Consider the following 27,579-nt stretch of genomic DNA (forward strand, 5'->3'; position numbering starts at 1 on the left):
TTTTATTATATGCAATCTGAAGTAAAAATGAACCTTACAAAAACAGATCTGAAACCATTGCTGAATTTATTGTGTGAGGCTGTGTAGTGATCTGGAGTATAGATATACCAGAACTTCAATGAAAAGAACAATAACGATTTTCAGTATTTATAGTGGTCTCTATACTATGCTGATTATTTAATCCGATTATTGAGATTTTACTTTTAAGTTCAGTTTTGGTTTCTTACCACTTGATGGCAGTGAAGGAGCTAGTGTTGCCAGGCAAAGGTTCAGGGCAAGAACCCATTATGAATAACAAAAGAGGAGGTACAAAGGAAGCCTCTGACATTTAATATTGTTCACATTTCTAGGTGATATTACATATACCACAAATGACAGTAGAGGAAGAAAAGCCTCTAGATGGAGCTTCAGTACTTCCAATGGGGGACAGATTTTTATGCTCAAGTTGTTAGCTCCTATTTATAATAATTATTTCAAACCACGACTTTCCCATTTAGGAATGGAATGATACCAGAGATAATAAGTAATGTCAGTGCTTTTGCTATTATAAACATGTGGTACTTCTTGAAGAGCATGCAATTCTGACTTTTTTCTCACACCTCTGTTCAGAAATCCTACAACATGTCAACATTCTTAGGAATTCTCAGATATTGTTAGAAATGTGTGACGTAGATTAAGGATCAGCGTAATTATTCGAGCCTTTTAAAAAAAAAAGATAATTGACCAAAAAGAGAAACTTGAAAAATACGGTTCAAATTGGCAACTGCCCTGCAGTATGTACTGTTTCGCATGGTCTAGTCCCAGTGACAAAGTGTTTGTTGTAACATTAGATATTACAATGTATGGGCGTGTGTTTGAAGCACTTTATTAGTGAAGGTTCTTTTGCACTTCCTACACCCATGTGCACCTCTTGCCAAGCTGGTATGGGGAAATGAACCATATAATGGCCCTGCTATAGTAATTGGCTCCACATGGGTGGACTCTAGCGCACAGACAAAACCTTATTTGAAGTAATTGGTGCTTTGTGTAGGTACAAGGGTCTGTACATGCAGATTTATTTTGGATCCTGGGTCAAACCTTGGCATTAGTAAAGGTTTCAATTTCATGCAGTGTCTTTGACATGTAAGTGATTTTGAATGAGTATCAAAAACATCCATGCAGATTATAGCAAGGAACTTGATTGAACTTGTTTGTTAAAAATACACATAGCTAGTATTTTGCAGTTATGTTTTTGATTGAATACTAAAGAAAAACCTTGTTAAGGTTTGTGAAAGTGCAGCCTGTTAATAATTTTTAGAAAATATTTTAAAAGCAAATTATAAGTTTGCATAATTATTAAATATCTTAATAATTAGCAGTATTCTTCTAGTTCTGTAACAGGCAGTACTACATAAACTCACAGTTGTAAATAAGTGAAAATTTACTGGAGGTATCAAATATTTACTTGGGTTTCAGATGTCATTCTTATTTTTAAAAAGCATTTTTAAAAAGCATTTAAGCATGTTATTGCTAATATTAGCTGGCATCTGTTAGAGTAATTGAAAGATTGCTGTTGCTGGTTTAATGTAATGGCAGCCAGAGCATACTCATTGGGCAAAATTCAAATTTGTCTTACCAAATAAGTATCAAATAGATAATCTGTGTAGTGGTAAAAAGAAAGGGTTAGAAGATGGAGTTGAAGATAGTGCAGCGTTTAGAATGATCGTTTCAACCAGTGGAGACTCATTTACTGGAAATGCCCTCGTGAGATTGTAGCATTTCTTCATCTGTGGCATTAGTTCATCATGTGGTATAAAACAATATTGAAATGAGTTTCTTGTCAAGATTTGCTAGAAAACAGTGGAATTTTACTTCATTATGTGATATGGCTGCATTTATTTTAATGTTAGTGGAAAATCTTAGCTACTGTGGTGCAATACAATTTTAAGATAACCCAGTGCAGGCTTTTCCAGCTGCTACTATTTGATTTAGGGGAATTTGAAATTTGAAAGGTACAAAGAAAATTATCACAGCATTTGGAACATGAAATCAATTTGTTTTAGGAAGTTAGTGTTAATCTTGCTCTGTTTGCTTTCCAGGCTGAACAGCATAATTGCCAAAAACGAGATATGGGAAGAAGACATATATTTGTGCAAAATAAATTTTATTCTTCTAGGTGATTGTCAGGAATTTTAGCAAATGTAACTTCAAAAATAATCTGTTTTGGTTGTCTGGTTTTTTTTTTTTTCAGCTGAGATGTAAACTTAGCTAGCTGCTAGGCAATTTATTCAGGGATTTATGTTATATGACTGCATGCAATTTTTAAATCTTGGGTTCAAAAAGGTTTTTTTTTTATAAAAGCGCGGGGAGGGAGGGAAGGCTGTGGGTGTAATGCAACTCTCACACCTTCTGAAGGGTAGCTTGTTGGTACAAAATAGTTTCTGTATTAATTAGTGCAGTAATAGCAATGCCCCAGAAGAACTGTGTTATTTTTATTTCTCCTTATCTGGTTGAGAGTTGCAGGTAATAGTGAAGGTCTCAATTTCTAGGTTTAATCTCTGTTAAAACTGGCACATTCATATTGATATTTTAAAAATACTTTGGCTTTTTTGTCTTACTGTGCTAACACTTGGGGGTCATTTTTGCCCTGAAATTGTCTCTTAGTTATATCTTTCTATTAATTTAATAATTAAAACTTTGAGGTTCCTTGGCATTGAAAATAACGTTGATTATATTTTTATTTATCCCTGACTGCTAAGCAAATCTCAGAAGGTGACTTCCTATTTGGATTGAAGGAACAAGTGAATTCTTGGAAAAGGCATAAAATTGCACAAATTATAGCAACTTATATATAGAGTAAATTTCCTTGAATATTCCTGGATTCACCACTGATGTGTATTTTTAACAAATAATAAATTCTGTATCTTTGGGCAATGCTTAACTTTGTAATTTGAAATTAAAAATACCCTACCAGGACTGAAGACTTGATACTAATATAAAGTTAATTTTTACCTTAGCTTACTTTTTAATAGTGATGGCAGAGATTCAGTAATTAAAACTATTGAATTAGTGAAAATAATCAGAAGGTTGTTTTCTGTGGAGAGATCTTCTAAATTTTATTTTACTTTATTAGAATCAGAAAAAAGCTGATAAAACTGCTCATATAAAACTGTGCAATGATAAGCATTTCTTGTTCTAATGTTTAGTGAGAGCAGAATAAATATGAAGAACATAAAGTTGCTCATAGAATTAACTCTTCATGTTTTTGTTTTATTTTGCCATAAGAGAACCTTTCAGAATTTGAATTTCATTGTGTTGCAACTCATTAATGCAGCAAGGATTTTTTTGGTATGCCTTTATTTGATATTCACCTAAATTTCAGCCCCAATTAAAGATTTCTGGAGACTCATTCAGTAAAGAAAGTAAAAAAAAAATAAATCCTTTTTTCTTGTTTTATTAGTAAAGCTTTTTCACTTGTGTCTGGATTTGTATGTATCTCCTGTTAATATTAACAACTGAACAAATATCCTTGACTTGTGACTTGTTGTCTTTTAAAAGTGTTTTTATTTTCACTTTTTTTGGTACAAATATTGATACAAAAATATGGAAACTAATTATAGTTGTATCTTGGTGGACCATATCCAAATTTTCTTTTGTTGTTTTCTCATTTTTGAGAGTCGCTTCTCTCCCTTAGAATCCTTGCTTGGTCTTATCTAACATTATTACCTGATTTTTAAAATTTTCTTAAAGTTTTTCGGGTGAAGATCATTACATCAAGTATATATATATAGTATATATATAGTTTATAACCTGTGCATGCGTGTGAAGTCTGTCTAAATTAAGATGATTATGGAAAATGCCCTCATTTCAGTTTTTCAAGGAATGCTTGCTATGCTAAGAATCCATTATAAACAAGACTCTTCCATGCAACTCTAGATCAATAAAAACAGAAAGGTAAACTGTTCTCCCTATGTAGAGTTGCCTTGCTTGTAAAGGTGCCTGTAATTTCTCAGTTCAGGGATATTTAAGTCTGAATCTAGATCTATAAATATTATTGAATAAAAGCTTAGTGTGCCTGTCAGTTTATTTGGCAGCACAATTCTACTGGTATTTAGGCAGCATGACTCCCATGTAAATACATGTCTTAGGATTCCTGGAAACTTCTGGAGTTGGAATTTTAATCTTTAAAATAATGTTGTTTCAACTGCATGCAAATTTTGATTGCCCTCTGTGATAAGAGTCTAGTTCTTTGTTTTGAATTAGTCCTTTATTCTTACATAGACTACATCAAATATAAATGGCTACAAATACCTTTTTTTTTTCTCTTAAGAGAAGACTTGGATTATTCATATTTATTCAGCCCTAATGGAGTTTGTCTTCCAGAGTATATAAGGCTTTTTAATTCTTACTCAAATGTTTTACATTAAATGTGGTGATAAAATGAGATAGAGGTGGCACAAAAGCATTGCAAGTATGTCTTGTATTGTTAAATGCTAACAAGACCATTCACATAAGAATAACAGTTCTGGATTTTTTTATAACTTCTGAATATGAGCCTCACAAATTGTATTTCAACAAGATTCCAAGTAATTTGGATAAAAAATGGTTGCAGTCATTTACGGTCTTAAAGTAGAGATCTCCATTTGTACTTCTGGAGTACTGTCACACGTAGAGAAGTACTACTGAATTATTAAGGAAAAACTTTGTTGTACCATAACAGAATTGGTGATTAAAACGCTCACGCAGTTTCTCATGTGGCTGCCATTATTTTTAGAATCTCGTTATTTTCATTGTACTTGAGAGATTTTGCAAGGTGCTAGGTCTTGTGCTTCTTTGTCTTAGATGATAAAAATACGTACACCTTGCAGAAAGTGCTTGGTAAATACTTCTGGGTCTTTTGAGACAAAAAGTACACTTTCCGGTAGGAGAACCATCGGTTGCTTGGACACTGTGTGTTTCAGAATTGGCCGTCTACACCTAGGCTCATCTGCTTGTAATACGTGCAGTCTCCTTCCCCTTCCTAATTGATGCCCTGGGTTTACCGATTTCTCCCTGCCCTTCTAAAATGATGTAGCATATGCTGGTTTTTAGTTCTGTGCAGATGCCAGTCTACTTCTGCATATCTTTCAGAAATGCTACACTTATTTTAAGGCATAATCTATTTTATGTTATCTTTGTCTTAAGATTTGTAATTTGAAATAGGCAAGCTGATAACTAGCCAGATCATTCTGCAATTTAGTGAAGCCTCTTAGAATCAAAATGATTCTTCAGAGAGCTGGGGTTTATTTGAAAGGGGGAGGAAAACCACTGCTTGTGAGTTAGTATTATGAAGCGGGTCTGCATTGCTTATGCAAATATTTTTTTCCTTTTTGAATCTACTTGTTTCTCCGTCTTTTTTGTACAACAGCCATGTACCTTAATATTGCTCTCAAAGACTAATAACAAATTTCCAGGACTGCATACTGTAAAATCAGGGAATGTCAGTTTTCAGAATGTTTCAAATCTTAATTTGGTTTCTTTGTGCTTGTTCATTGTGATGATTTTTAATTCACTACATTATATTCTACAGGGTCTTTACTTATTCAGGCTCAGGGAGAGATCTGGCCCCAGTGCAGCTTCAGGCTTATGTATTGAAAGAGACTGTTGTCTGTAAAAACTGTTTAACCTGTAGATGTTGAGGGTATGTAGAGAGTGGGGGAGAAGATTGCAGGGGAAAAAAAAAAGGTTCCATGGGTAAGCCAGTCAGACGGAAAGTGCCCTTGAGGATTGGGTTCTGTTCCTCTCTCTGCCACAGAATTCCTATGTGATGCTAGGCAAGTCGTTTAAATGAAACTTTTCCCAAGTGGTGACTAATTGATTTGAGTGCTCTGCAATTCTGGTTGCATAATTTGAGATACTAGGGGCTTATATGCAGAAATGCTGAGGGTTTGCAGCTGCAGCTGAAGTCGATTAAAGTCTGTGCACCGAATGTATGGAATGTTGTTTGATACTGAGCACTTGGAAAAATCATATCTGAGATAAAATTAGCACTTGAGATTACTGAATTTTTACCTTAATCTGTGTATAATTTTGTAATCTATAAAATAAGGAAAGTAATGCACACTTGGCTCTTAAGATATTACAATGGTGAATAATATTATTGATGAACTCCGATGCCATTATGATGGGCCTCAAAACAAATAACCACGGCTTCCAAATGTGTTTGAACAGCATGCAGTTAAGAGCAGATGAGGCCACACATGAAAAAATGTGTGGAGGAAAAGACTGAATAGCTGCTCACTGGGTAAGCAGTCATCTTCTATGCGTTGCATAAAGACAAAGCGGCAGGAGTAATGCCGACAGATTGTAGTTTCTTTTCAGGGAACCACCGAGTTCTTCCCAAATCTCCTTTACCTGCTCAGAATACACATTATTGTCTGTAGTGTGTATTATCTTTTTCATATTTTTGTTATCCCTTAATTTTTCAACTGTAAATTAATATTTTAGATTTAATTAAACTAAAATCTAATCTGTTAACAATCTCATTTTTTAACAATAGCTTCTCTTCCTACTTAAAAAGCCCCAGATAGCATTCTTTCTCTTGATTCAAAGAGCAAAAATAGAACTTGACCAAAAATTTTTATCTTTTTAGTCTGTTTGCCAACAGCATGCTCTTCGTCGATATTGCCACAGGGTATACAGCTTCTACTGCTGGCATCTGCCTAAAGTTGGCTCTGGGTTTGTATGGGATTAATTGGAGGAGGGAATTAGATGAGGAAACAGACTGATTTTAGTCCCCTTCTTCCTTTCTTCTTCTTTCCTCAGTTTCTTCACTGTGCAGTAAATATTATTTTTTTTTATTTTGGCCTGTGATACTTACCATGACTTTTTTTTTTTCAGAAATAGTTTTTCAAATTTCTGACACTACTGTTTTGTGTTTGTGTTTTTTCCTTCCAAAAAAGACAAGTTATGAGAGGGAGAAATTGCACCTGATTCCATGGATGGGATTATGAGACACAGGCAAATGTGTCTTTGGCCTATTATTGATACTTGTAGGATTGTCAGTAACAGGAGGTTTGTTCGTTGTTTGTTTTTCTGTGTAGTAGTTTGTGGATTTACAGTTTCAGTACTTTCCTCTCCACCTGTGTCAGAAGTTACCTACTAAATATATTTGTGCTTGCCTGTTGATGTTTCTTTTAGTCTTGACTATATAACTTGAAAACTTGGGGCAGAACCCATGTTAGAATTTACCTTTGCTTCATTTAAGTCCCGTGGTCACAAAACTTCTTGTAGATTTTGCACTTAAAGTATTCTGCATTTGTCAGTGTTTCTAGTTGAGGCAGCAGGACCACAGTTTTATCTTTCACTGTTATCTTTGATGCTGGTAATCCTGTAATCCCATGTTGAGAGGCAAGTAAATGAATTGGTAATAGCCACTATCTTCTGCCGTCAGTTGTCTGAAACAGATTTTCTGGTAGCATAGTTAATGGCATGTAACCTGTGCCAAGTTTTCATTGCTGCTCACTCAACTGCTCATTCTTCTTTTTCCCAGGCACAGAAAAAGTCATGCTCTTCCCCTTTATTTTGGTCCTTTCTCGTTTTGCAGTGATTGTCTTGCTACCAGCTCTTCTCACCCAACTTCGTAGTTCCTGCAGTTGGCTGTTGCTCCTTGTCTTGTTCTGTACTGCCTCCAGACTGAGGAGCTATCCTTAAAATACAGGTGTCAGAAGAAAATTCCTCTTATCTCTTACTTCTGCTTATGATGATGATAAGATGAAAATAGGGATGGAGGAAGCAAGAGATTTCTTTTCAGCTGTCCAGCTGCAACTCTGCTGTTGTGACTTGTGAATAGGTCTCTAGGGGTGGATGAAAGGTGATGGGAGGCAAATACACTCCATACAACTGCTGCCTTTTAATATCAGTGGCTAAAAAACGGACCCTACATTTGCCACTTATTTTTCTCTCAGGAGCAGGGAGCATTTCCCAATCTGTTTCACTTGTGTCTTCAGAGCTAATATTGGGTAAGAGCTGTTACTTTGCCTCTCTTAGCCCTCTGATGGTGGTGACAAGCTATTTAGCTTCCCAGCAAAAAAGGCTTGTTTTTGCTGAATTATTTTTGTGTCTGTATAAGGAGAGAGAAGCAGTGACATAGATGTGTCTGATACCCACCAGCTTTTGTAGTGATGAGGTTGTTGGGTCTCGCACTCACCTAACTGGAGAACGATTAAAGCAGATCAGGAGAAGTGTTCACTTTACACTCATCTTCTCAGCATTTTCTCCTTGTGCAGAGCTGCCCTCTGTCTCTTCTGGACTTGGCTGGGTTTTCAGAGCATCTGGCTCAGCTGCAGCCTTGCTGTGGGTATTACTGGGGGGAGTAGAAGTGTCATTTGTGGTGCCTCTACCCGCTGCTACCTGGGCTGCTTATGTAGGGGTGTGTCCTGTTGTGAGGGTCTCCTAATTTGGGCAGCATCTGTCTTCCGATCTTTTTCCAGCTCTTGCAGGCCAAGAGAGAGGCAGCTTACGGATCAGTGTTTCTTACTCCCCTCCTTCCCTGGTGCAAACGATGCTTTCAAGGTAGTACTGGAAGAGAGGAACAGTAAGCGTTTGCAGGGAATGGCTTTGTGAAAAGCAGGGACATGATCTTTCTGCCTCTTACTTGGGCCTCTGTGGTTCAGTTCAAACGTTTTGATTTGAAAATCATAGAGAGCAATTCAGGGAACAGTGTGCCACTGTGTGTAACAGTATCTGCCCACAGCTGCCATAAATCTTGAGAGGTAATTATCTTCCTTAAGGATTATTTGGCTCGTTCTCACTAGAAATAATGTCAGATAAGCATTTATAGTGACCATAGTACCAAATTTCCATACAAAATTGCTAGTGAATGAAGGGCTGTCTTCAAGTCAGTTCCATCACAAGTCATTGCATATATGTGGCTTTTCTAATATGGGCATGATTTTAAAAATTTAATTTTATTTAGCTTTCAGTTGCTTATAAATTTTATGTGTCAATTTTAGTTGATAGTACCTAACACAAAACTTGATTTCTTTATCCAGGTACCTTTAAACATCACCTGACTGATTTATGGCTAAGGCAGACTCTGGCAGGTTTTGCGAATAGTCTTTTGGGATGTTAGCGTCCCCTGCCTTCTACCCTGGCCATTTGTCAGATTTGCCATGGTTTATGCCATCAAACTGTGAGTTGCAGCAGTCAGGCAATGCTCCTTCTTTCAGGTCACTTTGTTAGGAACGTGATAACTCTTAGCAAAGTGGTGGGCCACACTACGAGGTAATCTGTTTAGCTCATTGGAGTTTAACTGAGATGTTTGTTAAGTTTTAGGTTTGGATGTGACTTACGCACAGAAATTTTGCTGACGCTGGCATCTGTGCTGCAGAGGGTGATGGAGGGCATTCCTATATTCTTTCAAGGAGGCTATGTACTAAGTCAGCAGTGAATTACTATATAGGTAGTGGCATGTTACAACCTCCCTGAGGTCTTCCGAGTCCCGAGGTAGTAATAGCTCATTAAAATGGTAGTTAATGAGTATAAAGGGATCATTATGCAACTCTCCTACATGACGGGTAGGGCTAAATCCTAACTAGTTCAGTAGAAAGTATTCTAAGTGAAGAAGGAAGGAATTTGATAAATGCTGCTGGTGGTTCTTTGTTAACCTAGCTATTTAAAGCAATGCATTTGGAAAAACAATCTTATAATTTGAATAAATTAATACAGGTTTGTAAATGTATTTTAGGGCTTTTAGAGGTATTACTATATAATCTCAAAGTTACTTTAATGTAGTCTGTAATGAAGCATATTTAGTTAAAAATATGCAGTGTTTTGCCACCTCTGATCAGTTGGGTTTGAGGCTTAAACAAAAAAAAAAAGATATATATATATATGTATATATTTTTTTTTTTTTTTTAGAGCTCGAGATTTGTAAATATTTTCTGTTCTATATGCTAAAAATAAATGGTAGAACAACTTCTTGAAGGAGGAGAAAAGTAATGTTCCCCTAACATGATTTTGTTTGTGGAAAATACAACCACCTCACACATCTTTTTCATGCCTTTCATTTCACTATGGTTATTTTGTGGAGAAAGGTATTAATGATTTATCCAAACTGAACAATGTGGATTTTGTAGCAGTGAGATGAAACACTTCTTGATGTCTAGTGAAAGCTTCATGTCTTCTTCCAGGCTCTGGAAGGACAAACAAATGAAAGACTGCAGACTTGGGTACACCTACATCTCAAAGCTAAAGTTCAGGGGACAGGGCTATTTTTAAGCCTCTTTAAACGAAGAAAAATAACATTAAATGAGTCTTTCAGAAATATCATAATATGGTCCTAGGTAAACAATAGGACAAGGAAGGTGGAAGCAAATATAAAATATGTTAAACATATTTATAAATATATGTAAATATATTGTAAACTTATAATAAATATATATGTATGATTTTGAAAGCAGTGCTTCTGCTTTGTGTCATAAATCAAGAAATTACAACTGCTGTGCCTGGATATGGTTTACTACAGCAGCTGAGCAGCTGTACCATATCCTCATATTAGGTGTTTATGTTGCATGAATTAAGTATGTATTTATAATAAACTAAATACAGAACATTTGAAAAAGAGTAGTTTAATTTAAAATTTTTTGATTATATTTGTAGAAATTCTATCTTGCTTTTCTTGTTCAGTCTCTTTTTTTAATCTGACCTTCTCAAGGAATGTTGCTGATCGTATCTGTTCTGTATTACCTTTCAAGTCTAAAGCTGATAACGGATGGAGAAGGTATTCTAAACTCAAATTATGTGCATGACTTATTAGTGGTCATCTACTACAGAATGACTTTCTTGGTAGTTCAGAGTAACTGCTGTGTAACAGGATAATAAGCCTAATGCCTAGCGGTCCAAGTCATAGAGCAGGGCCCCATGGGACTTCAAATTCATAGCAAAGAAGTGTTTCCTGCCACCTCTTGATACTCTCCACTCCTTTCAAAGCCCTTTTAGGTTTTGTGAAAATCTCATTGACTCTTTCTCTTCCAGCATGAGCATCTGTCATCCTCAGAGCGACAAGAATACTGTCTTTCAGCCGGGATCTTTTAAACTACATAAACAGATGCAGTAAATCCAGTTGGAATATTTTCAGAGTAATTATTAAATTGATCATCAAAAGTATATTTAATTTCTAAAGTATAGGACTGTTAGTGACCTGCTATACCCTGCTGTGACAGAACTGGTTAAATCTAAGTCATGCCTGAAAAATGTGTGTAAGACCTGCTTGTAAAGGAGACTTCAGCTGTCTGTTCCAGTGATATACTAGTGATGCTTCTAGGAAATTTCCTGGTACCTAACTTGAATTTCCCTGTGCTGTTACCTGACTGTTACTGCTTAGGCCTGATAGATCAGACAAGGCAATTATTCAGTTTTTCTTTACTGCTATTTTTTAGGTATTTGAAGATGTTATTTCCTTGTGTCAGCTGCCTTATCTTTAGGCTTAAGTCACTCTTGTTCTTTGAGTTTCTCTGAACAAGTCACTATTGTTTTTCTCCTAGACCTCTTATTATTCAGATTTTTTTTTTCTTATCATCTGAACAGGCTTATAGCTTGCTTTAACCACATTGTTTGAACTGGACGGAGCAATCTGCTGAGGTCTTACCACTGCTGTGTGAAATGGCAAGGTTGCTCGTTGCTGTACTGCTGGTGTCATGGTGGGCTGTGCTGCACAGAGGCAGCATCGTGCCACTGACTCATGTACAGCTTGTGACTCACCGATAGTTTCTGTTTAACTGCTTTTTTCTGTCCCCTGTTTGTGCAGTTGATGAATTCTGTCCAGATGCACATCGTTAGTCTTGTACTTAGGAAATTAAGTCACTTTTTTTTTTTTTTTTTAGAGCAATTGTCCAGTTTGTCTGGATCTTTTGAAATTCTAATTTGCTTTACCAGCATCTTTGTAGGTTTTCCCAGGTTAGCGTTAACTACTAGTTTAATAGTGATCCTGTAATTCAACTTGCTGGTTATATTATTGAGTACCAGTGGACCTGGGACAGACCTCATAAAATCCTGTTTGATGCACCTTTTCATTTGTGAAAGACACTTTAACTCTTCGAAGTATGATTTCTTTTCTTTCCGGTTTGTTTTGCACCTGCACGAGATGCTTAATTTTTGTCACTTGTTTAAAAACATTGTGCATTAAAAAACTTTACTTAAGTCAAGATATGAAAACAATCACTGTCTATTCATTCCTAGCTTATGTAACAGCTTTTATTTAACTGTGTTCTTAAAATATTTTGTGAAGTTAGCAACAATTACAAATTAGAGCATTGTATAAATGTTTAGGTCTGCTGGGGAGGTACACTTGTTTACATGTGTTTTTTTTATTAGCGTCTGTGTGTGTCTATGAAAATATATATGATGCATTTGTGTGGGTGTATGGGCATATAGATTGGTGTCCTTCACTGCTGATAGGGCTGAGGAGGTTCCTAATAAATAGTGGATGCCTGTGGGGATTATTCACCATGTAAATGTTGTGTTAATGCATAAGATAATGGGTAGGTTTTTGAAAACTTCTGTATTGAAGATGATTGTTCTCTGTTGGCTTCTTGTATGGCTTTATTTTCTTTTCAGCCATACATCCTATATACTGTTTCTCGTATGCCCTTTCCTCATTTTTGGACACCAGAAGGGAGGGTAATAAACACCTTTCAAAAATATGAAAAGTTTTAGAGCTTACAAGTCAATTAAAGATATAGTCACAAAAGTGACAGCAACAGTTAGGTGACACAGGAATTCAGTAATTAGTAGCCCAAGCGTTTTTTGGGGAGACCAGAGTCTGTGGTCATTAGTCATCTCCCTCCAAAAAATTATGCTTAAATTGAGATCTGTGAAGCAGTTGTTTGAAGAGACAGGCTGGGTATGTGGGAACGTATGGGTCAGTAATATCAGTTCTGGTGGAAGGGTGTAATGAGAACAGGATAAGCAAGAGGAGGAAGTTTTAAAGACCTGGCATGGATGCAGCCTTGCTGATTCTCTAATTTCTTTTATTTCCTTATTATCTTGAATGAAGCTGGAAACATACTAAAGCTGAAATTTAGCAAGAAAATAATATAAAATAGCGGCATATTTTTGGCCTTCCGTTGTAGGAAGGATTGGAGCTTATCAGATCCAACACTTGAAAATCTTCACTGCCTTATGCTGATGCTCCTCAGCGGTGAGTGTGGGCTGCATTCAGCTGTCCTTGGGTGTAGTGTCACCTCTCTGGTAAATCGGGGGGCTGTGCTGTCTGGGGCAAATGCATTGAGCAAGAAATTCTACAAGTCTTTGCCACAGGAAACACAGGGAAAATAAACTTCCTTAACAAAACCCACTGCAGGGGACATCACATTTTGCTTTCCTTGCCAACCTGGACTGTAAAAACAGTGGTCTTTCTTTGTAGCAGTTTAGTTCCTGTGAATATGTTGAAGGATCAGGAATTTTGTGCATAGTATTTTATCTGAGAGCTGTAGACTGGAAATCTCTAATCCAATAGGCAGATTTTCAAGAGAACTCCCTAGAAACCACTTTCTTTAGCCTAAAAGGGAATACACACAGGTGTATATATAAATCAATAAAACAATATTATAAAAGTATATATAATATATATAAGTATGTAAACAAAAATGTAATATATGATATGGAATAAAAATAAATACGTAACAGTGTTCCTGGAAAAATGTGAAATAAATAAAGTATACCTAATCATTCCTTCATTTGAAGTACCAGAATGAAAAACTAAATGGAAATAAACTATAACAGTAGCAGGATTTTGTATTAGTCAGTATTGACTTGAATAATGTCCTCAGTTGTTGTTTGATAGCTTTTTGTCATTTTGAATGTGAAGAGTAATTCTAAAAATGTTGAGAGTTGTTGAGTGTTCTCTGCATCTCAGAGACAAAGCTCATGTTAAATCATAACTTATGGTTATACATGACAGTGTTCTCTTGGGCAATCTAATTTTTCCTAAATAATCAGTTTCTGAAAATCAGAGTAAAAAAGGTAAAAGGCTAAAATAGTTTCAACAGAAGAAAAAAAATTACATATAAATACTGCTGTTCAAATTGGTCAAGAAAACCTAAGCATGTGTAATTGTGCACATGTGCTGAGGCGAACACTTTTTTTGGTTTCTCAAGCATGAGGCAGCAGAATTTTCATTCATTTGGCATGCTAGGCTGAAAACAGAGTCTTCTTTCATTTGACACACTCCCCTGGAAACAAACATGCCAGTGAAGGGATTGTGCCAGTTATCAGAAGCTCACAGGAATACATTGTGCTGGTTTGTATTCATTTTCATTTCATGAATTGCTTTAAAACTTAGCAACATAAAAAAGCATTAGAACATCTTTTTAGCATTATTTTTAGTTCCTACGTATTTCCCTGCTGTGCTGTTATTCAGTTTAAATCAATGGAATGTTGTGAGACACATGGCTCGGTTTGCAGCAGAGCACATCTCTCCTCCTGCCGGGGTATACTTGGAGCATTCATCTGTAGAGAAGCAGCAAATTTGAGTTTAACTCATTTTGCATCCTTGAAAAAGATGTATGTCTTAAAAAGAAGTTCAGTAAAAATAAAGGGTGAATTGAAAAAAAGTTATGCAACAAGGAATTTAAGCCAAAACTCAGCTGGCATCTGTTAACTATAAAAGTTCACAGATAATGCTTGGTCTTCTGGGAGATACTTGCTTTTCTTTCCTAGAGCAGGTCCTTCCCACCTCTGGAATTTGCTACAAGGCTCCATTTCCCTCATAGATGTTTTTCCAAGTGCAAATTTGGCAAACTCAGGTGTACTTCTTGGAACTAATCTGGTCATGGGAGCTTAAATTAGGACCAGGTTGCAGTGGACGCATGTGAAACAAATATGGAAGTGGTATTTTAATCAAGTTGGATATGGCTGAAGATTCATTTATTTCCTTGTGCTGTTGTGGCTGTTAGAGGAGCAAGCATGTTGGCTATGGCTATGTCTGCTTTAGGTAGCTCTTGCTTTTCTTCTTGGTGCTGCTGAGTAATTTTTGTGTGTAGGAACAGCATGCAGGTGTGATTTGTTTGTGTTTTGATTTTTTTAAAGGGAAATTACTTTCTGAAAAAGGCGTTTAAGAAAACAGGGATGCTTGTGATTGTGCACAGAAGATATGTATTATGCCATTTAAGTCTACTGGTACTGATGGAGGGACTTTTTTGTTTCTAAGAGAGTCTCATTTACTTTAGAAAAGAAAATAAAAAAGGTAGGAAGTCTAGAGTGAATGAAGGCCATTGAATTATATAGTTTTTGTGATAAACTTCCAGAGTCAGAATGGCCTTCAAGCAGGTTGAAGAGGTCCATGCTGAACCAAAGTGGGGGTGAGAATCGGGCTGGAAGACGGGTCACGGCTAAGCAGTTTCTGTCCTAAGAATTACCTAGAGAAGGGTTGTGGAGTTGCTGTTCTGTCCATGTGAGAATGAGACATGATGGGTCACACTCTGTTCCTTGATGTTGCTCAAGGAATGAGGTCTGTGCATATTTAATTGTTGGCCTACAGTCATGTTTGCTTGGTCTCCGACACTTAGGGATATTAGTTTTCTGTGGACTTAACATGAAACAACCAGGTAGAAAGTAGCAATGGTGATATAATGTTTAATAGACAGCTGTCCCCTGCTCATTTTGTGAATTTTTGTGGGACAGCCTGTGCATTCTGCAGTTTCAAATCACGGAAGAAAAATATGTGGTTGTGTATTTACAAAGCTTACTTTTTGTTTCTTTTTCTGTGCTATTCTGCTTTGACTTGTATACCTGATGGTTACCAAAAGGGAAGTGGTGACTTATACACCTTCTTCTACACAAAAGTTCTGAATGGAATATTTTATTGAAGAAACCATATGCATTTGGGTTGTATAAGTTTGATTTATAATTTGGGATGGCTGTGAGTGGCTTTGTGAAGGCCTGTCTGCACTGAGGTTATTTACAGGTGTAAGGTTCACATTTGAAATACAGTCAGGTGGTGCTCCATACAATTGTCACTTCTATTTGGCATATAGCTTCACTAACATGTGCTGTGGAAAATTTTACACAGTTATTCAGCAGTGCTGCAATGAAACAGATACACCGATGTCATTCTCTTTTCACCCATTAACAACTGATTGGACAAACAGCAAGTGAATAGAAATGTGATTTCTGTCTGTATTCTTGGTCCTCTGGACCACGTGCCTTCCTATTGCTAATAAAGATAATGCCACCTATTTGGAGACATTGGCAGGCATATTTAAAACCCAAGATGAATTGAGCACATTTACTGTGTTAGAAGCAGTTGCTAAATTGTAAGTAACTAAGTCTTGTTGTATAACTGCATTGCACTCAAGGGAACAATTTAGGTTTTGAATTGTATATGTTGGTAAGTGAAAACTATGTAGACATTGATTATTTTTTCCCTTTGACCTAATAACTGTTTGCCTATGGCAATATCTGGTATGTTATGTGTTCACCAAGAATTGTCTTGGGACCTCAATGAGGCTTTTTTTTAGCTTCATTAGTAATCATAGTTACATTAGGAATGGAAAGCAATGGAGTGATGTACTGTACTACACCAGTTTTTCTATTTGTTGTAAAGGTTCAAGTGAACTTTGTAGCTGGGAGTCTGAATTTGTATAGACAAGAGGAGGAAACCAGATTTGAATTTTCATGCATTTTCAGCAAGGATTTAATTTTACAAAAATAGAAGGCAAATGCCTATTGAGATTATTTTTGTACGTGTTGTGAAAAAAATCCTTTCTTTTTTTCTTCTTATGTATTTCTAGTCTAATGATAGAACTTCACCAAGTCATGCTTAACCAACCTCATAGCCTTTTATGAGGACATAACGAGGTGGATAAATGATGGCAAAGCAGTAGATGTGGTCTGTCTTGATTTCAGTAAAGCATTTGACACAGTCTCCCACAGCATCCTCACAGCTGAAGCAAGGAAGTGCGGTCTGGACAATCAGGTAGTGAGGTGGACTGCAAATTGTCTGAAGGAAAGAAGCCAGAGTCGTGGTCAATGGGGCGGAGTCTAGTTGGAGGCCTGTATCTAGTGGAGTGCCTCAAGGGTCAGTACCGCGGCCAGTATTATTCAATATATTCATCAATGACTTGGATGAGGGAATAGAGTGCACTGTCAGCAAGTTTGCTGATGACACCAAGCTGGGAGAAGTAGCTGACACGCCAGAAGGCTGTGCTGCCATCCAGCGAGACCTGGACAGGCTGGAGAGTTGGGTGGGGAAAAATTTAATGAAATATAACAAGGGCAAGTGTAGAATCTTGCATCTGGGTAGGAACAACCCCAGGTTCCAGTATAAGTTGAGTAATGACCCATTAGAGAGCAGCGTAGGGGAAAGGGACCTGGGGGTCCTGGTGGACAGCAGGATGACCATGAGCCAGCACTGTGCCCTTGTGGCCAAGAAGGCCAATGGCATCCTGGGGTGTATTAGAAGTGGGGTGATTAGTAGGTCGAGAGAGGTTCTCATTCCCCTCTACTCTGCCCTGGTGAGACCACATCTGGAATATTGTGTCCGGTTCTGGGCCCCTCAGTTCCAGAAGGACAGGGAACTGCTGAAGACGATCCAGCGTAGGGCAACGAAGATGATTAAGGGAGCGTCTCCCTTATGAGGAAAGGCTGAGGGAGCTGGGTCTCTTTATCTTCGAGGAGACTGAGGGTTGACCTCATTAATGTTTATAAATACGTAAAGAGTGAGTGTCATGAGGATGGAGCCAGGCTCTTCTCGGTGACAACCAATGATAGGACAAGGGACGATGGGTACAAACTGGAACACAGGAGTTTCCGCTTAAATATGAGAAGAAACTTCTCAGTGAGGGTGACAGAGCACTGGAACAGGCTGCCCAGGGAGGTTGTGGAGTCTCCTTCTCTAGAGACATTCAAAACCCACCTAGACACATTCCTGTGTAAACTCATCTAGGTGTTTCTGCTCCGGTGGGGGGGGATTGGACTAGATGATCTTTCGAGGTCTCTTCCAATCTCTAGCATTCTCCTATTCTGTGATTCTGTAACTCTTCTTGGTAGTAGTAGAGAATATGAAAATGATGCTGAGTAAAATAAAATTTAGTAACCTGTTTTTCATTGTCTTAATTGAACAAACTGCCAAAAGTAAAAGTCATAAATAGTAAGAAGAATGTTTTCTCTTCTCCCCTGTCTTTGGAAACTGTTGTATATCACCATTTAGACCAAAATTACAAATTCCAACAGAGTACCTTAAGAAGTGAGTTTAACTGCTGACATATTGTTGACTCCTTCAAATGGTAATTTTGCTTGTGTACTAAAATACTTGTTTGTAATGTAAGGGATTATGCAAAAAAGTGTAAAAGATGGAACTTTCAAGTTCTGCCTAGAGGTCATGTAACTAGACACGTGGACACTCTGCTTGTTCAATAAACTGTTAGCAATTTAAAAAATGCCTTCATAAATACTTGCATATTTGCACGCATAAGAGGCCAAACCATGGCCTGCCTAAACATAGACTTGCAGTTTGGTATTTCTGAGAAATAATTCTCGAAACACCTTTTTCTTCATTAACTCGTCTGCTATGCACATTTTTTCTAGTTATGCAGCTGACAGCTGAGCAGGTTCTACTTAGTTTAGAGCATTCATCTTGCATTATCTTTTAATGTAAGTGCTTATATTATGCTTTGTCTTTCAAAAGATATGTTATGTAGTATTGCGTTTTTTCCTCCTGAGCAGCAGTGACTCATATGAGAGTGGTCTTCAGCATGTTTGGAACATACAGCATTTTCCGGTGTTGTGTTTGACACTATGGTGGAGAATCGATTAGTGGGCAGACTTATTGTTGCTTTAGAAATTTATATGGACTAGGTGTAATTAAATAATTTACAGCAACATCCCATATTTAATTACTTATTGGTATTATTGTCCTGTTTTCAACCTCTTAGGGGGTTAATTACAATTAGCTGATATATTCATAGAGATCGCTTTCAGGGTTTAGCTAAAACCATGGCCAGTAAACTATTTCCAGATTTTTATTTGCTATAGTAGTGTTGAAATATTATATTTTGTTTTGAAGACAATTCCACATTGTTTTTGAAGTGGCTGACTGGGCTGATACATGAGGAGAAACAAAACAATCTCTAAATTATTTCTCGTAACTAAAATGAATTGTAAATGTTTTGTAAATGTTTGTTTTTTTTAAAACTTCTGAAGGTAAAGCAACATAAATATTTAAGCAACTTTATTCTTACAGAGTTGAGTTGGGATCTCTTGCTTTTCTTAAGCATGAAACAGATAAGCTACCTTTTATCCTGACCATTTACACAAATAATTGTGCTGCTGCCAAATAAGTTTAAATTGTTTGGATACAACTGTATTTTTTTTGCTTGCTTGTTGTCTGAAGTTACTGGAAGAATACTGTGGGAAGCTCTTTAATACGCTTTCATCATGTTTTTAACTGTCTATCGGGAGTGTACCAAAAATAATACCATGCACGTCTAAATGTGTGGTAGAGAAAGAGTAAGATGGTGGTTTATCCAAAATACATGGTCTGGAGGTAGTAATTTCTTGAGGTTATCATGGTCTTAATCCCTACTTTTTAAAAGATTTATTTACTTTACATTTATTTCATATAATTCTGTTAAGTCTACATCTCAAGGATTTGTTTCTTTTTTTACTTAGAATAGATATTTAGTCACTGTCTCTTCCTTCCCCTTAACCAAGAGTTAAAAATAAACCTATAAAACAATGGCAGTATGAAACAGCTCACTGGCAGTAATCAAGCTGGAAGCAAGCTGGTACTTAACCTGAAGAATTCTGCTTTGGTGGGCATGGGCCTTAGAAGGAGCTGTTAGAAAATTTTAAAATGAAAAAATGCATATGCAGTCTTTTCAGGAGAAATGTTCCCCGTGAGTAATAAAAGCATCTTCCTTTGACAGACAAGAGGCTATGGATACTGGTCTTGCATTAGGGGATAGTACTAGCTTTCTTAAACTGTAATTTCAAAGCTGAATTTTCTCAAATTATGCATTTTTCCCCTGCTTTATCCTTTTCCCCTTCCCCTCCTCCAGTCTTTCTCTAATATTCACTCCTGGCCCAAACTTGTACACACTGAAAATTTTGAAATGAAAATAATGATTTGTAATAAAAAGCGTGACAGTCTAATTACAGTATTGCATTAATTATTATCTTATTTCAGCTCTGTTCCTCTCACAGCTAATTCAGATCTGTGTTTTGGTGTTTTTTAATCCCCGTTGACACTGTAATTTTGAGAGAGAGAATGTACTGGGGAACAATATATATAAAATCAAGAAATAAAAATTGTCAGATAAACAGTTGTTTTCTAAAATGTTGCCCTGGACATGTTAGTAATAGAATGCAAGTAATTCTGTTTAAATGTGATGCTTTGTGGATCTTCCTGTGAGTGTAACAGCTATATACGATATCATACAACTCTCAAAATGTTCTATTTCTGGATACCTTTATAGCATGTACTAAATAGTGGTCATTAATTCAGAAATTTGTACATTTTGCAGCCAGGTTCTTACATAATTTATTCATTTTACGTTCCAAGCTTGATATTTTCCTCCTAAAATGTGCGCAATTCTGATAAAGATTAAGGTATAGATTGGTGTCAGTGCTACAGTATAGCTTCAAGACTGCAATTTGAAGCTACTTTAGACCAATGCTGTTCTTTAGACATGGTGAAGCTGAAGTTGAATGGAGTCCTATTAGTGGTGAATTACATGTTAATATTAATAAGGGAAGAGTTCACAGCAAGTCCTGAGTTTGGGAAATTGAGCATGATAATTTGCTGAAATGATGTCTGCCTTGAATATATGCAGATGCAATAATTTTCAGTTTTTAGTTGAACTTTTGAATAGTGCATAAGGTACCCGGGTTAGTTTTTAAGGAAGAAAGTGTTTGGAAGTTTTGGCAAATATCATTGTAATGGATGTATGGTAATGAAGGAAGTTAAGGTGAGAGATGAACTGAATGGCTGTTCAGTCATTTAGGCTGGTTGCATGGCTGGGTTGTGAGACATCTCAAATTACGTTGCTGTAGTTCCGGCACTTGGTTGCCGCTCTTCTCGTCTTAACAAAGTTCTGGGAATTAGTTTCTGATGGTTCGCTTTGTTTTCCTTTTCCAGGATGCTTCGTCTTCAGACATTCGGAAAGCATATCGAAAGCTTTCGCTAATTTTACACCCAGACAAGAATAAAGATGAAAATGCAGAAACGCAGTTTAGGCAAGTAAGTGCAATGTGTGGCAACAGAAGTTTTAGGGAAAAAGGAATCCAAATTTTTTGTGATTGTCATTTTAGTAAGAACAGTAGTACAGCTTTGAAATGACTAAGCTGAACATTGAATTACATTTTTCCTGATGTAGATGGATTAAAAACAAGTTCAGTTATTCGGAATTAACTTGTTGAATAACTCAGATTTAGTATTTACCTGTGTATTAAAAATAATTTTAATGTAATATTTAGACTTATATTCTTAGGAGGAAAATATGTTTTGCACTATTTGTAAGACTGTTTATAAATAGTCTTTTCAAAAGCAGTGGGGAAAATTTCTGTTTGGTTGTCAATGTGAGTCGTATGTAGGCGTAATCTAATGAAAACAATTCATTTTACTTTTTGATTTTTCACATTTTGAATCTTTACAAAATGAAACCATGAGACTGTAATTAGCTCTACCTTTAAAAATAGACTTCGGTTGACTAAATTACAGGCTACTTAATTAGGATGAAATGAATGCTACCTTTTATTTTTAAGATGTAACTGAGACAAGACACTGCTAACTGTGAGGAGGAAAAAAACCTCTTCTGTAGAAGTTACTTGTTTGAATATCTCATGACACTTTGTATATGAATATGTCACTTTCTTTTGCATGCTGAGTTTGCTTCTTAGTATTGTAGGGAAACATGAAAACTAGCAAAGTTCATTAGTTGACAGATGTAAAAAATTATACTACTATGCAGATTTTATAAACTCAGTCCTAAAGTAAACTGTGTCTTTTTCTGGTTTTGTTTTAGTTGGTGGCCATCTATGAGGTTTTAAAGGATGAAGAAAGGAGGCAGAGGTGAGTTAATTTGCACAGGTTCTTAAATAAAGCGTTCATGCCAGTGGTATATTAAAGTACTATTTGTTTTACTTGTAACTCTTCAGGTGACTTTTTGCATAATTTAAGTTTGTCATTCCTATTTTTTTAATTAAAGATTGTATGTGACTTAAAGGAGAATCTGGTGTATATTTTTGTGTGACATACTGATTATTATTCTTTAAAATGAGTATTTGGAAGAACTTTAAAAGCTAGCTGTCATTTGGAGCACTTTTTTTAACACTTAAAAATTTCATCACTTTTTGTTCAGTTGTGTCAATTATCATTGCTTGTCTTATTAAGGCTGTGCTTGAAAATATAGGCGACTGATTCAACCGTCTTTCCTATCTCACTATATCAATAAAAGATTTGTTGCATTATATTTAGGGATTATTTCCAATGTTTGCCTTCTTCAACATTGTTTTCTGCTGCTTAGGTCATTGTTTTTTCTCTCAGATGTACTATCTATAATACTGTAAACTTTGATATACATAGCATAATTTTACATTTTTAAGTAAATGATAGTTGGTCCTTGATGCTTCAGGAGCAGGTCCAGCAGTACTTGAAGGGGACAGGATTAAGAACTGAAAACCTGGGGCTGATTTGCCTTCTAGAAGACTATTTTGAGCTTTTTTTTTTGAGTGGATGACCATTAAAACTAATGGTTATAAGGAGAACTGAAAGAGTTTTGCTTCTGGGTTGGGGTTTTAGTAAATCATCTTTCGGTGTTCATGTCTTTAAGCAGGGCTTGGCGAGATGTTTCTTGAAGGGTCTTTGGCTTTGTGGATTTCTTGGCAGGAGTCCAGGTTTTATAGTACAGATTATCTACTTTTTGATAATCCTCCCTTGAAGTGTAATGAAAATGTACTTCATAGAAGTACCTTTGGAATTTTTTTTTTTTTAATTTCACCTCTCACAAGAGAATTTCATTGTGAAGTTCTACTCAATGAAAGTTTAAAAAGAATTGTTAGCTAAAGGGTTTCAGATAACTTGAAAAGTGAGTTCTCCCGAAAATTTTCCCATCTTTTTGTTTATAACATCGTTTATATCCACTTTGTGATATTGCCTCTCTAGAACCTATTTCCAGCATGGAATTTCTTTGCAGCTGTAGGAGCAGCTTTTTGCTCAGAACTGTGGTGCAGTAACATGTAGAAATCATGTTTTTAAGCCCTGTATACATTACAAATGTGACTAATTCAGCTTGCTTGTGAAAAAATTGTTAATTAGTGCAGCAATGTGATTACAATTGAGAAGTTAAAGCAGTAGTAGGTTGTTCTAGCTTAGACTGTCTGTGTACAAAATGAACTATTGATGATGAAATGAATGTAGCATTTCTCTTGCACAGTGTGGATGTATGGTTGATATCGCTTCTGTAGTTGATTAAATATAAATGTAGTGGATAAAATACTATTTACCTTCAGATAATTTTCTGGAAATAATATGCAGTGTTTAGAAATAACATAAAGAGTAGGAGAGCTATATGGTCTCATTGCTTTGAGAAAACCTGTATTGATTTGATTTATTACAATCTAATGATAAACTCTCAGTTGAGCTTGTAAATGGAGGGTGGTCTGTCCTGGACCCTGTAAGGTGTTCTTGTAGCATCTTTAAAACAAATCTAAGTAACTGCTCCCCTGTAATATTGTTCCTGTTGTAAGGTACCTCACGGGTTTCTTGCAACCATATGGCAAAGGAGAGGGCAGAGTAGTGGCTTTTGGGATCTCCCAAAATGTTGGTATTTGGCTATGTGCTGTGTGACTTAGGGGACTATGTGTGGTGGACTTAGGGGAAGAGGCTCAAAGTTTACTGTCATGCCCATGCAGTGAGTAGAAACTATGCTGTACCCTTTGTCCCTCAGAGCTTATGAACTCTGTTTTATCCTGGTTCCAGAGACACCTGTTTGGTTCTGCTGTAACAAGGCTTTCTGCCAGATTTCTTGCTCCTCCTTGGCCCTTGGCAGTGTGGTAGTATTTATTCCTAAAATAACTGAAAGGTTTGAGGGGATGAGATGGAAATTAGTTCCGTTTCTTACAAATTAGCTCCTGAGGAATTCTGGCAGTTTAGCTGTGAACCCCTTCACAGCTGGACACCTGGTTGGTTTGGGGCGTGGGATTGCAGCACCGGTGAAGTCAACTGTACCTGCCTCGGTGTTCATCGCAAAAGGGCTGGGCCTGCTGGGTGTGCAGAGAGCACAACCAGGAGTGGCAGGAATAAGGTCCTGCACTGTATGAGTGAGTGATTAACTCATTTTGAAACAATAAAACTGGGATTAATTGGACCCTTCCTTCATGTCTTGGTCAATGTCAGAGGTGTTAAGTGTTTGTGTGCGTGTGCAGAAACAGCATTCTAAGAAGACAGATCTGTTGGACAGCTAGATGTAATTATTTCTCTTAAATCTTTGTATTTTCATATTTATCAGTGAATTTCTACTTTATTTGATGGCAGAAGCCTTTCTTAAAATATTATAGTTCCTCTACTGGCAATTATAATACAAGGCTTCATAATTAAAATGTGGTTTGTTTTTTTTTTTGAGAAAGTTACATAGTTGCTTGTAAAATATACTGATATTATTAGTAGTACTATGGAATATAGTAATGTTATGGTGCTAGTACTTTTCCGGTACACACTTTTATAAATAATCAAAATATTCAAATATTCTAACATGAAACATACATGCAGTATAGTTTAGTGTGGCAGTGATTAACATTAAACACATGCAGCAGAACAAAATACTTTGCTTTACATACACACTGCAGCGTGTGTGAAATTCTACAGAAAAGTTTATCTTTAGGGGATGTAGAGAAAGGTGCATTTCCTGAAATACACATTATTTTAGGGCATTTATTGGTAAATCAACTTGATGATAATAAATTTTATTAGCCTTTGATTATTTCTAATTTATGAAAAAGTAGATCATTTTACATACTTCTATTAATTGTAATTAGGCAAAAATTGTAGATTTTAATGTCATTGTTTGTTACCATTTTAAGGAGCTTTTTTTACCTACCAGGCCTATCCTCTGTAACAATGTGGGCTTGATTACAGGAAGCATTTGCAAAGGAATTAAGATACACTTGTTTAGAGTAAGAAAGATGTTTATCTTAGCTCTCATTATAATTAAATGTCTGTATTCATAGGTATAAATTGTTCTGGCTGATGTAGCACTGGATGTCTTTGACAGCTTGAGGAAAAAAAGTCCCCAAAATAAAAAACACCAGTGCAGTTTTCCCTTAGTTCAGAATAGATCTCATTAATTCAAGGTAATAGTACATAAATGAGATCAGATCTCTGAAAGTGTTTGAAATATGAAATGCAATGGCTCTCCTAAAGGGAAAAGTAAATTATAAGTATATTAAAATAGATGATATTGTAATTAGCTACTACATTTAATGGATTATTTTTTTCTTACAATGTAATTGATTCTACAACGAGCTCTAAAAACTAATTCATGAAACTTTACAGAGGAATGAGATTTTAATAATCTTTCAATTGGTTACTTGTTAGTACAAAACTAACAAGTATTGTATAGAATTCTGAGTTTTAAAATAAAGATTCAGCTTAAGTTATAAATGGGGATTTTTGGGGGTCTTTTTGTTTTTGGACTGGTGCTTTGGGGTTTTTTAGCTTGCTGACTGCAACATTTTAGAGACAACTGGCAGGCATACTCGTACGTCAAAGATTTGCTGTATTCTGTGTACATATGTCTGAGGAAAAAATACTGCGGTTGTACTTCTCCTTTTCAGCTTGATTTTTCTTCTTTCTTACATAGAGTAAGAATTAATATAGGTTGTCAAAAGAATAATGCTTTGTAATTAAATTTTGAATGTAGTTCTTGATGCACACGAATTAACTGTCTTTCATAGTTAATATAGATTTCTATAAAGAAATAATTTAATGAGAAACCTGCTTTTAATTAAACCACAACCTAAATTTAGAAATCAAGATTTAAAAGTTATGGGAAGCTTCTGAGTTTCAGTAGGATCATTTTCCAGTTGAAAACCTAAAAATCATTGATATCTTTATTTTTCAAATACAGGGCTTAATTACTATTGAAAGCAGTGATTTATCTTTTAACAGTATATATTCTAAAAAGTGGGTTATAATAGAAGCTATCTTCCCTTAAAATGGCCAGTCGTGTGAGCCATAATGCTCATTGATAGTAAAATCAATAGAGCATTGATTCTGAGACTTAATCCTTGGAGACTGTTGTTCCGAACAGCAGACATGGCCTAGTAAATACACGGTGCTGTTTAAAGTGTTTAATACAAGAGTCTCTGCTGTCTTAATTTATTTTTTCTTAACAGATAACTTGGAACAGAACATGGTTGCCAAATGTTAGTTTGCAGTTGTGTTTTACATACTACTATGTTGTTACCATTCACATATATGGACCTTATTTAAATGGTAGCTACATGTTCAGTACATCAATTAACAAGCCTTAGTGTATAAGAAAGGCAAATGCTTAATAAATTTGTAGTAGTATTAAAAAAAAAAATCTTTCTTGATTCTACATATATTTGTCTAAAGCTTTCAAAGAAAGATCATCTTTTGTGAAATCTTGTCATCAGGGTTATTTGTTTTAAACATGGTTTTCTTTCTAAAATATTTTCTTTATTCAAACAATAACATAGTTAGCAAATGCATTATTTTTGACTGATAAAACTTCTACTTAATTACTAACAAAAAATTAAGTAGAACTTTTAGTTTTGAAATAACATCCTAAGAGTTTGTGTTAAGGCACCGGTAGTTAATCCATTCTGACCTACTGGGAAAAAAGCAAGTTAATACTTTGAATTTTACAGTAAAGAATATTAATCTTAGTATTCTCACAGTTGTCATAGAAGATAAAATTTTCTAATATGAATTGTACTTGTGGTAGCATTCAGAACACTGCAGAATCATGAAGTGTTAAATCTTTTGCATAGAAATAAGCGTGTCAACTTGGACAAATATTTTATCAGAAGTCAGCTTTTTTAGATGTGCTGAATTAAAGTATATTTTTAAAATGGAAAACCATTGCCACCTCTTCTGCTTAAGAAATGAATTTGCTTGTTGAAATTTTTTTTCAGTGCATCTCCAAGGTATCAATTTAATAACTATCAAAGTAGCTAGTGCAGTTGTTGCATTTAAATTGATTTACATGTCAAGACTGGCAGTTTAGCAGCTGCGCTATTATTCCTGGATCGGTCAATTTACTTGAGAAAAACCTACTACTGAGTTCTACTGACCTGCATGACAATATAGGCCCTATTTCTATTCCTGTAATTAGGCCTGCGACTAACTCAGAATATTTTTAATTAAAATATTTTGGTCAATGTGTTGCACCAAATTAGGCCTTTCAGTGCAGATTTAATTCTGGAAACAGTGTGATTAGAATGTGTAATGAGTTGTGTTCAATTTAAGATTAACAGGTTGTGCATCTTGAACATACAGGTTTTTGAGTTTGCTGTAGAGATTTTTTTGTTTGAAACTTTACTCTGAATAGTTAACAAATAGAAGAATCTGTTTTGCATGTCTGTGGTTTATTTTTA

The 27,579-nt window shown here is 35.8% G+C and overlaps 1 protein-coding gene across 1 annotated transcript in view; it reads left to right on the forward strand.

The window, feature by feature from the left end:
- DNAJC1 (DnaJ heat shock protein family (Hsp40) member C1) overlaps positions 1-27,579 on the forward strand; it is a 103,815-nt gene that overhangs the window by 19,044 nt on the left and 57,192 nt on the right. Inside the window, exons 2-3 of the mRNA XM_065050812.1 lie at positions 21,098-21,199; positions 21,984-22,030. Of these exons, the coding sequence (XP_064906884.1) occupies positions 21,098-21,199; positions 21,984-22,030 (149 nt within the window). The remainder of the gene's footprint in view (positions 1-21,097; positions 21,200-21,983; positions 22,031-27,579) is intronic.

This window comes from Columba livia, chromosome 2, assembly GCF_036013475.1.
Source record: "Columba livia isolate bColLiv1 breed racing homer chromosome 2, bColLiv1.pat.W.v2, whole genome shotgun sequence".
Classification (NCBI taxonomy): domain Eukaryota; kingdom Metazoa; phylum Chordata; class Aves; order Columbiformes; family Columbidae; genus Columba; species Columba livia.